Source organism: Sus scrofa, chromosome 5, assembly GCF_054392235.1.
Source record: "Sus scrofa isolate SSC_HxYL_T2T_F1_AM1 chromosome 5, Sscrofa_HxYL_maternal_Yorkshire_Landrace_v2.0, whole genome shotgun sequence".
NCBI classification, from domain to species: Eukaryota; Metazoa; Chordata; class Mammalia; order Artiodactyla; family Suidae; genus Sus; species Sus scrofa.
The window spans coordinates 58,017,942-58,031,864 of record NC_139387.1 but is presented as its reverse complement, the minus strand read 5'-3'; the positions used below and the strand labels follow the sequence as shown (position 1 = coordinate 58,031,864).

The following is a 13,923-nucleotide window of genomic DNA, read 5'->3' as shown; positions in this document are numbered from 1 at the left end:
GGTAACCATAAGTTTGTTTTCTATGTCTGTGAGTCTGTTTGCTGGAAAAAGTAAAAACTCTAATTCAAAAAGATACATGCCCCCTAATGTTCACTGCAGTGCTATTCACAATAGCCAGGACACTGAAGCAACCAAAATACCCATTAACAAAGGAATGGATAAAGAAGATGTGATACATACACACAATAGAATATTTCTCATCCACAAAAATGAATGAAATAATGCCATCTGCAGCAACACGGATGGGCCCAGAGATTATCACACTAAGTGAAGCCAGTCAGTCAGAGAAAGACAACTATCATATGACATCACTTATATGGATAATCAAAAAATAGTACAAATGAAACTATTTACAAAATAAGGCTCTGCTTTTTAAATGTAGGTGAAAGACCATAGTAATGAGAAGGATAACAGTGACAGGAAAGTTCCACGGCACTAAATAAATTCCTCATATCTAGGTCTCCACAATGCTCAGTGAACAGCCGACTGCCACTGTTTATATCCAGTTTTATGGGAATCTTACATAGTTGCTTTGACTTCCTGAAAATTTCATAATGGTAATTTCATCATTTGATGCTAATAACCATTGTATGTCTGGCTATTTATGCAATCGCTATCCACGCTGGAAAGGAGGAAACCTCAAATCTACCCTTAGTCAAAAATCAAGACTTTTCTATGAACAACCCCCCCCCCAAAAAAAGTTATAAGAACTGATGGTAGGGGAAAAAAAAACTGTCAAGAAACTACTTTATAAATTCATATTTTCAACAACAGTGAGGGAGGGTAACCCTTTTGTCCACACCCTCTCCAGCATTTGGCATTTGTTGACTTGTTAATGATGGCCATTCTGACCAGTGTGAGGTAGTACCTCGTAGTTTTGATTTTCATTTTTCTCTAATAATTAGTGACGTTGACTATTGTTTCATGTGCCTGTTGGACATCTGTATATCTTCTTTGGAGAAATGTCTATTCACTCAGAAAACTACATATAGAACTACATAGGACCCAGCAATCCCACTCCTAGGCATGTATCTGTGGACAAAACTTTCACTGAAAAAGATACGTACGCCTTTATGTTCATTGCAGCACTATTCACAATACCCAAGACATGAAAACAACCTAAATGTCCATCAACAGATGAATGGATTAAGAAGATGTGGTATATATACACAATGGAATACTACTCAACCATAAAAAAGAACAAAATAATGCCATTTGCAGCCAAATGGATGGAACTAGAGAGACTCTCACACTAAGTGAAGTGAATCAGAAAGTGATAGACAAACATCATATGATATCACTTATATCTGAAATCTCATATATGGCACAAATTAACCTATCTACAGAAAAGAAACAAAACTCATGGACTTGGAGAACAGATTTGTGTTTGCCAAGGGGGAAGGGGAGGGAAAGGGATGGACTGGGTGTTTGGGGTTAGTAGATACAAACTATTGCATTTGGAGTGGATAAGCAATGAGATCCTGCTCTATAGCACAGGGAACTATGATGTAGAATAATGTGAGAAAAAAATATACATATGTACGACTGTACAGAATATGTATTTCTGTACAGCATAAATTGATAGAACATTGTGAATCAGCTATAATAGAAAAAATAAAAATCTTACAAATAAAAATAAATAAATAAATAAATGTAATAGGGCCAATAATAGTCTCTTTAAGAATTGTCATCAAAATTGAACGAGTTTATATATAAAAAAGAAACTACTTTTAGAAAATGTATTCTAAGAAAAACAAACAGATGTAAATATACATCCATGTATACACAAGGATGTTAATAAAAGCACTATTTATAAAGGTGAGACATTGAAACATGAATATCCAGTAACAGTGGATTATTTAAATAAATTATTAACTACTATAACAAAGGAAAATCTCACAGCCATTTAAAAGGGAGGATGTAGATCTACATATATTATTACCACAAAAACATTCACAACGTACTATCAAATTCATTATATAGGTACACACAGAGGCACTGAATGATCTGGAAGAATATATACCAAAATATTAGCAATGTTTCTCTTTGGGTGAACAGATGTCAGTCACTTTTACAAATGAAAGCAGTACTGCTCTTACCATTAAATGCCTACTTTGGGAAAGAAGAACTCTTTAAAGAGACTTTTTGATTCCCTCTGTTCAGTACTTCCCACATACATATGAAAAAAATTTTAAAGACACAAATCTAACATGCAAATTTTAATATCCTTTCTAACCATCCTTTAGAAGAAAGTAATTTGTTCCACGTGGTAACATTTTTTTAAAAAAAACCCATGGTAAAAAACTGTTTTTCTAAAATGAAAATCATAAAGCTAGTTTATCCCAAGCTTGCAAGTTAAAAATTAACTACGTAAGAAACTGTTAAAGATATAACACTGAATGATTAAAAGAGGACATAAAACTAAATACACAAAAATACACACAATTTAGTAATACATATATATGCAAACAAATATCCACAAAAGAAACAGTGTTAACAAGGAGTACTTCTGAGGCACAGAATTAGGAGTGATTTTTTTTCTCTTTTTTCCTACATTTTAAATGTCCCTATAGCTGGAATCTATTACTTCCAATCAGACAAATAAAAAACACTATAAAATTTTTAAATAAGCATGAGACAAAAAATCATGTATGTATTTGTTTTATCAATAATTGAAACAAGCACTTTGTTCAAAAAAAAAAAGCCCTTCCTCATTACACTCCCTTGGAAATAAATCTCTGGTGGTATACTACTCTGTTACTTAAGCCCTGAATAATGGAGAACCGCAGCTCTGAATTCATTTCAGCTTCCTCCTGGCACCTAATTAAAGGAGTGACACAGCTCTTACAGTCTTGGCTGCCTCCCTCCTGTGCAATGCCATAGCTAGAAGATAGTCCAGCAGAAAGGGGGGAAATCAATTGCTCCAAATTCAACATAATTACCTAAAACAGACAAACTCTCACCCTTGGAACACACTACTTGATTTCTTACTGACTTAACTCAGGATGCTAGATTAGACTGTAAATTCTATAAAATCATGAACCATGTCTAACTTTCATCACTGTATCCCAGCACCTAACTGGCACACAATAGGCATTGATTAAATGTGAATGAAAGAATGAATGAATCAATGAATGAAAGGGTGATTTATGGCTGGGGTCTGCCTTCTGCCTTAAAATTCTGCTGGCCATTTCATAGCAGCCTGTGTAGAACACAATGGAAGAAGAAGTTGTGTCATAAGGTCATATTTCACTGTCATACATTCCATTACTAAAAGTGCAAGTAGCGGGCAAAGGATGTGTCCCAGGAAACAGCCTCATCATTATGGCTTAATAATTAGCAATCATTTGGCACCTAATCCTCTCAAAGTAAGAACTGCCACCCACAGCTAAGGCTCAGAAAAGCCAGGTAAAATTTTCAAGGTCACAAAGTTAATAAATGACAGAACCAGGATCACAACCTGATTCACTGGGGCCCTGAAGTCCAGACTCTTCTTAGGTAGGAGCAAGCATCCTGTCACCTCACAGAGCTGGGTGAGGATGGCTAAGGACTGTACGCTAATTATCTCCCTCCATTACCTTCATACACCTAGGAAGTGGGTTAGCATATTACACCATTTTTCAGATGACAAAACAAAGGAAAAGAGAGGTGATGCAGCTTGCCCAAGGTCACACAGATCCCAATAGAGCCAAAATGGAAAGAAACACTAACAAGTATTTTACCAGAAATCTATCACAACCACTATGGAAAACAGTATGGAGGTATCTCAGAATACTAAATATAGAACTACCATATGACCCAGCCATCCCACTCTGGGGCATATATCTGGACAAAACTTCCATTGAAAAAGATATATGCACCCCTATGTTCAGTGCACTATTCACAATACCCAAGACATGGAAACAACCTAAATGTCCATCAACAGATGAATGGATTAAGAAGATATGGTATATATACACAATGGAATACTACTCAGCCATAAAAAATCCAACATAATGCCATTTGAGGCAACAAGGATGGAACTAGAGACTCTTACACTAAGTGAAGTAAGTCAGAACGTGATAGATAAATATCATAGGATACCACATATCTGGAATCTCATATATGGCACAAATTAACCTATCTACAGAAAAGAAAGAAACTCATGGACTTGGAGAACAGACTTGTGGTTGCCAAAGGGGAGAGGGAGGGAATGGGATGGACTGGGAGTTTGGGGTTTTAGATGTAAACGATTGCGTTTGGAGTGGATAATCAGTGAGATCCTGCTGAATAGCACAAGGAACTGTATCTAACCATTGGTGATGGACCATGATGGAGGATAATGTGTGAAAAAGAATGTGTATGTATACGTGTATATATATGACTGGGTCACTTTGCTGTACAGCAGAAACTGACAGAACAATGCAAATCAAATATAATAGAAAAAATAAAAACCTAGACAAAAGAGAAATCTATCAACTTCATCCTAAGGGGCTGTGCTAATGATGCAGTCAGCATCACTTCCAAGATGATTCACAACGGTGATGAGAAAAACAACCTTTGAGAGAAAAACAGTATGTTTCACTGAGTACAGTACGGTCTTGCTCAGAGTCTGCACACTTTGTCAAGGACTTGAGTTTAGGAGCCCCGCCATAAGCTCCCTCTTCGCTTTTCCCCCCAGGGCACCTTTTTAAATAACCATTTAAGAGTTAAAAAGTTACCGAGTTTGGGACCTCAGCCTGCACCACCTTGTAAGTGATAGGTGCTTGCCCCCCCTGCTCTCTGCTGTCTCCTGCCCCAGCTTCTGGCCTGGAAAGGAGGTTTGCCCCTCTCCTAGCTCAATGGGCCCCCACGCTTCTGGGAACTGTAAGTAATAAATTTTGTGACTCTACTTCCTTTGCGTGGGTGGATTGAAACTGTGTTCTCAATCAAAGTAGTAGGTTTCACCTCCGGCACAGTGAGGGCTGGATGCTAGGGGGCTACCTGCCACCCCCAAGGGAGGAGCTTGCGTCTCCTGATTCAGCAGGTTACAATCTGCATGTTCTTAATTCGATGCGACAGCTCTGGCTTCTTAATAGAACTTTGTTAAAAAGACAAACTGGCCATACTCTATATTAACATATGTAATTATTCAATTGATCCAACTTGCTTCTGAAACACTCCTCTGCAAAATGAAGAGGGATAGGCTCCCAGAATGAAAAACAAAAACAAACAAATAAAAAAACACCCCCATTTGCAAGGCAGAGAGCAAAAGTACAAATATTTTAAAGTTATAATCAGGAGTTCCCCTGTGGCTCAGTGGGTTAAGGATCCAGCATTGCTACTGCTGTGGCTCTGGTTACTGTGGTGGTTGGAGTTCAATTATCTGCCCAGGAACTTCCAAATACTGTGGGCACTGCCCCCAAAAAAGTTATAATCAAATTAACAAACAGATAAAAAATATGTTCTCTCCTCCTATCCTTTTTCTTGGACAAATATACCTGCATAATAACCTAGAGTGACAGATTCAAATTTAGGCTACGAAAACTCCAGGAAATTTGGTACTGGAATGTGGCAACCCAAGGAGAGCCCCTCCTCGGGTATACACATGAAACCCCCAGTTCCATATACAAGTTCCTTTCACAGCCTCTCATTCCTGCAAAGAGCTGTTCCTTGGCCAACCCTTGGACTCAGGAGTGCACAGAGCAGTGGAGAAACCCTCTGTGAGGACGAGTGGGCTATGGAGTGAGCTTGAGTCATTGGGGCCGGGAATCCCAGGCTCTACAAAGGTCACATTGAGCCTTGCCCAGTTGAGAAGCAGTAAGACCAGAGGAGAAGCAGAATGAGCCCCTCCCAGCCAAAAAACAAACACGGGACACAAAACATGGGCTCCTCTTGCCAGGGTCTAATAGGGACACCAATGAGAACCCTCTCCAGCTCTCACACAAGCTTTCAACAGAAACGGCTGCTTCTCATAAATTTCCCCCAATGCATCCCCTCTCCCTACCCCTCCCTAACTGAGACCAGGCCATTTATCCAAGCACGGCTCATTCGCTCCTCTTCCAGTAGGCAAAGCACTTACAGTATGTAGTTTCCAAATTTAGCTCTTAATTGAATGATGTTTTCGGGGGGGGGGGTTAAATTAAAAAATCCTGTCAACTGGATTGGTTCTGTTTCTCTAAAGCAGTGATTCTCAACCCCTCCAGGAGACAGTTACGAAGTCTGGAGACAGAGCTGACTGTTTCATTTAATGGACAGAGGCCATGGATGTTGCTGAACATTCTACAATGTACAGGACAACCCTCCACAGCAAAGAATTATCCAGCCTGGAATGTCAGTCAGTAGTGCTGAGACCAGGAAACTCTTGCTTGAGAGTAAGAACTCTTTGAGATTAGACAGGCTGCCATTTACTCCTTTGATCCCCACGCAGCTCAGCAGAGTGTTGGACCTCAATAAATATTTGTTAGCTGACTGACTCTCTGGTCCCTCACCTTTCCAAAATGTTCATTCACATAGTAATGCAACAAAAATGACTCTGCCAGGAACCACATTCAGCTCTGGGGATGCCAATATGAATGAGTCGGCAGAAAAGGTAGACAAGTAAACTGGTACTTTTCATACAGCTTGAGAAATGCACCTGTCATCACCAGATATTTGTATTTTTATCTGTTTATCAATTCCCCCCTCATTAGCCTATAAATTTCTAGATAGGACTGTATTCATTGTTATAGTTCTAGCATCTTCTGTGGTGATAGTGGTAGACACAGTAGTAGATAAATGGATAAATGGGAAGAAATGCAATAATCTGCACAAGATATTTTTTTATTTATTTTATTTTATTTATTTATTTATTTATTTATTTTTGCTTTTCAGGGCCGCACCCACAGCACATGGGGTTTCCCAGGGTAGGGGGTCGAATCAGAGCTGTAGCTGCTGGCCTACACCACAGCCCCAGCAATGCAGGATCCCAGCTGCATCTGCAACCTACACCATAGCTCAGAGCAATGCCAGATCCTTAACCCACTGAGCGAGGCCAGGGAGTGAACCTGCATCCTCATGGATGCTAATCAGATTGTTAACCGCTGAGCCACAATGGGAACGCCCACAAGGTATTTTTTTTAAAAGGAGAGTCTAACACAGCCTGGAGAGGAGGGAAGGAGGAAGGGGGGCTGTCTTGAGGAGAGCTAACACGGATTAAGCACTAATTATACTCATCTTTCTGCATCCACAGAGAGGGTAGGGGACAGTTCCAAGACCCCATCCCACTTCCTCACCTTCCCATCCTGCACCAAAATCTCCAGATGCTTAAATCCCATATATACAATACCTCCAGTCTTCCCTCCATATCCAAGGGTTCTGCACCTAAGGATTCAAACCACTGCAGATCTCGACTTTCCATCTGCGCATAGTCGGATCCGAGGATGCGGAACCCATGGATATGGAGGGCTGACAGCATGTGCCAGAAACAGTTCTCAGCATTTGCAATGCATTGTCTACTCTAATACAACAACCCTGCAAGAAGCCACATCTTACGGATGAGGAAATGGACAATGAAGGCTGACTTGCTCCGGAACACAACAAATGGTGGAAGCACGATTTGATTTGACAACTAATTTCAGAACCTTTGCTCTTAACCACTATCATGCAACATGGAGAAAAGAGTAAGAATTTGGCCCGTGAAGGGTAGGCGTTGTGGCCTTGAAGGAAAGGCATTCCGGGCAGAGGGGATGGCACAGACAAAGCCAATAAGCCTGGCTTATTCCAGGAGCCATAACCCTTACCAATATGACTGTATGTAAAGAGGGGACACTGATGAAAGATGATGGTAGAAAAGTAATCATGGCCAGATCATTAAGAGATCAGCAATGCCTCATTTACCCAAGATTGTCAGGAATGAGCATAAGGCTCAGAGTCTAATGGCTCTGGGTGGATGTCCCAACCCCATCATTTTGTTAATGATTCTCTCTGACCCTCCATTTCCTCATCTAAAACAAAGAACATACAAATATCTACTTTATAAAATAGCTATGGGAACAAGAGCTATCTAATACAAGCACTAAGAACCGCGCTTTGGCCTGGTACATCACATGTGTTCAATCAATGTTAATGATTTATTTTTGCTCTTGCGGTTATTGCTGATGAGGTTTTTTCACATGTGTATATCTGAAACATAAGGGCAGCTTATTTTCATCAGCACCAGATTTATTAAGCCCTCTTTTTCTTAAACTACTTTTAAAGGGAATTCCACAAATTCCACTCCCCCTTTAACAAATATAAAACTTCCATGTCATTTATACAGATGGCTGCACCTACCCCCTATCCCCTCACCCCCAGGGCCCTTCTTCAGCCACTAAAGCAGCTGTGGAAATACTCAAAGCTTCTGGTAACCACAGATTAAAAACAGGGATGGAAAGGAAGCCACATACAGCTCAAACTGCTTAGAGGAGTGTTTCTTTCAGAATTTAGGAAAGGAAAGAGGAACAGGACTGCTTAAACTAACGGTCCCCAGCCAGGGAACAGACAGGATTTTCACAGCCCGTTGGTGTTACCCCTGATCCTCCAGTCTGCCAGGAACAGGAATATGCTGTCTCTGCTGATTCTGGCACACGGCCAGTGCCCTTGGATACTTGGGGTTTGTTCCTTTCTTATATGCCACACCTTAAGCCCATTCAGAGCTTGCGACCTGGTTCCCCCCTGCCTCCCAATCTGCCTTACTACTGTGCTTTCTGGGGCCACTCAAGAACTTTCCATATGGGAAGAATAGCGGGCACTTCCCCACTGCCCTGCTTTGGCCTTTGCTGTGTTCTCTACCTGGAAGACCTCTGCTGCACCCCCCTCCCCGCCACCACTACTCCATCTTACCATCCTTCAAGGCTAAGTACAAATATCACCTCCTTTCTGATTTCCCTCCTTCCCCAGAATCAACTGACATGTTCTGTGAATTTCCTCAGCTCTTTGTGTTTCAACTGCTGTGAAGGACCACATATTACAGAGAAGTACCAAGCAAGCATTACTTTAGGTGCTTTCCCTATGCTATCATGTCATTTTCACGATAAACTTGTGAGAAATGATGACAGACCCCATTTTATAAGTGGAGAGAGTGAAGCTCTGAGAGTTGAACTTGCCAATGGTTATACAACTAGAAACCATGTGCTGACAGACCCCCCAGTCCCTAAGCTTTTCATTCTGCTATGCCGCCTCTCTTTGATGGCCCTATTGTCAGTTGGTTAGTTAATTATATGCATATACGCCTGTCCCATGAAATGGTATCAAGTCACTTGATGGCAGGGACAAGGGCATGTTCATCTTTGTAAAAGTAGATAATAATGTGCCCATTTACACAACGTTGTTAGGAGAATTAAATCAGACAGTGCATTTAAAACACTTAGCCTAGTGCCATGCACATGACAGGAGCCTAATCATTTGTTGGTTTTGTTGTCATTACCATCTCAGGTGTCAAGAATAAAGCCTTGCACATAAATTCTGAGCTCAAGTTCATTTTTGAGAAACAAACAAAATGGATAAGAAAAGACAAATGCCACTGTGGTTTGGCATTTCCTCATACCATTTGACTACCTAATCATACCATTTGACTACCCAAACAAGAGTTGCCTATAAACTTTCTTAAGTGTCTCAAAGATAGGGTAAATTGTTTTCTTTATCTTTCTATCGCTACCTGGATGATAGGAGAACTTCCTATTTAGCAAAATTCTTGCAGTGCTGTTACTTTCTTGCCATTCTCCACTGAGCCATTGTCAATGTCCACCCCTGAGAAGTCAGCACTTAAGTTCTGAGCTTGGAGAAGAATAAAATTACAAAAGGAAATGGAAGCACCAAGGGCAAAATGGAATGTGAAATGTGGATGCTTATAAACATACTGAAACACTTTTTTTTTTAATCCTCATAGCATCTTACAATACTAAACCATCACATTTCCTTATTCATTTGTTTTTGTCAGTCATTCCCTAGGAGGAGGTAAGCTGTCGCAGAGGAAGCAATCAGTCCATCCTGTTTACTGCCATTCCCCAGGCCTTCACTCATCTCTGGTGCATTATAGTCACTCGTTAAGTATTAGTCAACTGACTGATGGCAATTATTTGTAGGTGTGCATATATATGTGAATATACATATATTTGTACATATACATACATCGTTCCATGGTTTATGAATAAATGTGCCCATATCCCCACACATAAGTGCATATTGTACATTTATGTATATGTGTTTGAAGTTGTGTACAGGATATTCCGGGCTGGAAAACAGAGGTATCTGTTTGTCAAGGCTGTGTCTCCGTAACGCAATAAAGGCTTCTGGCTGACCCATCTCATATTTAACAAATGTACACTACTACCCCATATATTAACGATCTAGATGTGAAAAACAATTAAATGTGCAGAGTGAAAAAAAAAAAAACTTGACTTAACAAACCATGATGCTTTGACTATCTTTTGATTTCCTCATCCTTGTGCATTAGCTTAAGTGGGGGGGGGGGAGGCACAAGGGGAAGCCAATGATGCTTCTCTGTGAATCTGGCAAGTGAATATTCCAAATTCTTAACATATACAACTTACAATTTATAACAATTAGAAGGACACCATTGACTGGTTATAAGCGCCAGACACTTGGCATCAGTTTTTTTAATTTAAACTTTACACTAACCCTGCAAGATAGATGTTATTATCTCCATCTGTACATAAGGAAATGAAAACTCAGAGTAACATCCCAAAGACACTCTGCTGTTTACCTAGCCATGGCACGGTCAGTCTGAAATGTCAGGATTCTACTCCGAAGCCCAAACTCTTTTCCATGCCCAAGGGAGCCTCTTACCCAGGCTTACACACACTCACTTTGAGGGGTATGTGTTTAGGCAGTTTTTCTAGTGTATGGATTTTCATAAGTAATTTTCTGCACAGAGATGAGACCAAATGCCAGCCAAGCACACTGAGAATTAACCCCGGACTACAGATAGCAAGGGGCAAGTGTATCTCGGAAACAACCAGCCTGGGTTTCTCAGATATGAACCATTTTCCACTTGATTCTGTGCTCCAAAAGAAATCTCTTCTCTAACAGAGCTTCATTATTCCTCCTTCTATACAAAAAAAAAAAAAAGTGGGGAGCTCTTCCATTGCAAACCAATGGGAAGTTCTTAACTCATTTCCTTGTATTACTGGAAATGAAAGTGCTCTCTGTCTTTAGAATTGCTGGATACTCTGCCTTATGGGTGCTTTTGAGTCCAACCATCAATACCATGAAGGTGAGGGAAAATGAGCCCTTATGTACCTTTAAGGGGAGTTGGGGTTATTTTTAAACTTGATAACAGAATTCTAAAAAAAGAGAGAAGGAAAGTCTCCCCTCCCAGTTTAAAGGAGCATTCAGCTGCCTTCCGCCTGCAAGGATGGACTATTATCTCTTCGCCCTTCTTTCCAGCAGCGGGCCTGAGAAAGAAAGGGAAACCATATGTTTGAAAAGTTTGTGTTTTTAATTTATAGATGTTCTGAACATGGGTAACTAACAGTTGGGAAAATGTTTAAGCTGGCTCTCAGCTGCCCATAGACCACTTGGAAAGAGCCTATGCAGAGCAAAGGAAAGCACTCCATACCCCACCCCCACCCCAGGCAATGGACAATCACAGGAAGAGCCAACCGCAGCATCTTCAGCTGAAGGGACTGAAGGTGAAAGGGGCACGTGACAGAGGGAGGAGCACCAGGGTGTCCCCTCAACGTGACCAGGAAGGCAAAGAGGAAGGGGAAGCAGCCCTGCCTCACCTCCAATCTCACCAGCCAGACCCCTGCTGCCAAGAACTTATTTTTAGACACTTCAGCTGAAATTCCAGAAGGGAAGGGAAACTCCTTTCTGAATCTGAGTGATCCCCAGAGTTCTGATTTCCACCCTGGTTTTCGTTTTTGTGTTTGTTTTCTGATTTCAAGTCCTGGCCTAAACCACATCTCCCAGCTTCCAGAAGGCATCCACAGTCTAAGTCAAGAAAAAGAGCTGGGAGTTTCAGAGCCTTCTGTGACAAAAATTCGAGATCCCATCCTTCAGAGGTGCATGACCTTGGAGAAGTAACTCCTCCTTGTGAAGACTCAGTTTGTGGCTGGTGAGAGGGGGATATACTATCTGTTTTTAGAAAGTTGTCAGAGGCTCCAATAAAAACCACCCAGTGCCTGGCTTTTAGTCAGTAAGTGCCCTGTGTTTGTTATGAGCGCACGGACAAAGCAGCGGGAGCCGGGCTGGGTGTCCATGTTTTCCCTGCCCAAGACTTGCCCATTGACTCCCTCATTACTGATTGATATTACCAATCATTCACCAAACCCTAGGAAGACGCCCGGCACCTGCTCCTAGTTCTCCATAGCTTCAGACGTCAGCAGAGCTCAAGAGATACATTCTCATTAAGTTCAAGGGACAAAGTTAGCCTGGATTCTTCTTCCCATGGGTTACTGGCAAATCGCTGAATACAACTCGGGCTTGGGAAGAAATGCGTACAGACTTTACGTGGCCCAAGCAGGTGTCTGCCCAGCTCCTGGGGTAAGGGCTGGGGAAGGGCCCTTGACTAATGTCTCCAGGCTGGGAACGACAAAGAAAGGGAGTGGGACAAGAAGGGCTGGATGAAAGGACCTCTGCGAGACGGTCCTCGCCCGTGACCCTGGCCTCGGCGCCCCGGGAGGAAAGGACACGAGCGCGGTGGAGCCGCGAGGGCAGGAGTACCTGAAGACTCTGGCCGCCGTCTCATTCCTCCTCCACGCCGTGCCCTGTTGCAGCACCCCCTGCACGATCTCCTTCTCGTTAGGCAGCCGGTAGACGGGAAAGATGTAGAGCCAACAGAGGACCACGACGCAGAGGGCACTGGCTCCCACAGGCAGCCGGGTCCGCGGGAACTTCCACGCCAGGACGGCCATGGCCCCTCGGGACGTGTGTCGCCGGGCCCGCCCGCAGGGGCTCATCTCAGCCCCGGGGTCCCGGCGGGCGAGAAGGGGAGCCTCAGCACAACGCTAGGCGCAGGGGCAGCGGAGGGTCCCCCCACCGCCGGCCCCCCATGCACACACCTTTCGCTTTCTTGCTGGCACTAGCACGCACGCTCCCTCGGCGCCCACGGCCCCAAAGGTCAGCGCAAAGATTTTTTTTCCAATGCAACTTTTTCAAGGATTTCTTTCTTGGGGGAAGTGACCTGGGAGCAAGTCACGAGCTACAGCCGCGGTCGCTTCCCCTGCAGAAGGCGGGCGCCGAGGTCTCCTAGAGCGCGGCGAGCAGCGGCGCTGAGTCGCTCCCGCGGGTTCTGCAGCATCACCGTCGCCCTCGGCAAGGGTCCGGGAGAAGGTTCGGCTCCCTCTCAGACATTTGGCCCGCGGCGTGCCTTCCTCAACGATGCTCCTGCGCCCTTCGCCGTCTCTCCCCGCCTTCCGCGCTGCTGCGCCGCCAGGCACCCCCCACCCCCCCAAGACGCGCTCCCCGCGCCGCGCCAAGTCCTTGGAAATTTCCACGGCGGTCCGGGACCGCTAGCCCGCCCCGGGCTTCTCCGCCTTGTCCGCCAGGACCCCCACTCCGCACCCCTCCCAGAGAAGAAAAGAACTCGTTCTCATCAGTTAATTCAGCGGCGCGCCGCAGCCTTCCGCTGCGCCCGGGACTTCGCAGACAAACGCCCGGGGATTGGTGGAAATCAAGGTCTCCCCTCCCTCCCCCACCCGCGAAATTGCCTCCTTCGACCCGTTCAGATCCGCGACGTTCGGCTGGCGCGCGCGCCTCTCTCCCGCCCTTGTCTCCCGGAGATAGGGGCAAACAATAAAACAAATAACAGCCCCTCCCTCCCCCGCCCAAATGCATATACACAAATTCTTGAGTATAGCCGAGACTGGCTGATAACCTGACCCTCCGACACGCAGCCGGCCGGCGTGCCAGGGCTGTCACCCTGCCGCCGTCACCCTTCGCTCTCTCTAACTGGTTGGTTATTAACCCCGCAGTGAGGCACGA

The 13,923-nt window shown here is 43.6% G+C and overlaps 1 protein-coding gene across 5 annotated transcripts in view; it reads right to left on the bottom strand.

Moving 5' to 3' along the window:
- Window positions 1–13,533, bottom strand: part of ST8SIA1 (ST8 alpha-N-acetyl-neuraminide alpha-2,8-sialyltransferase 1) — a 151,506-nt gene extending 137,973 nt beyond the window's left edge. For 4 of the 5 annotated variants that reach the window (XM_084956593.1, XM_021092234.2, XM_084956594.1 and 1 more), the window contains exon 1: window positions 12,664–13,533. Coding sequence is in view for 1 of the 5 variants with exons in the window: in XM_021092234.2 (XP_020947893.1) it covers window positions 12,664–12,899 (236 nt within the window). In the remaining 4 variants the exon portion in view is untranslated. The remainder of the gene's footprint in view (window positions 1–12,663) is intronic. The other variant, XM_084956595.1, reaches the window with a different exon arrangement.
- Between the last annotated feature and the right edge of the window lie 390 nt (window positions 13,534–13,923).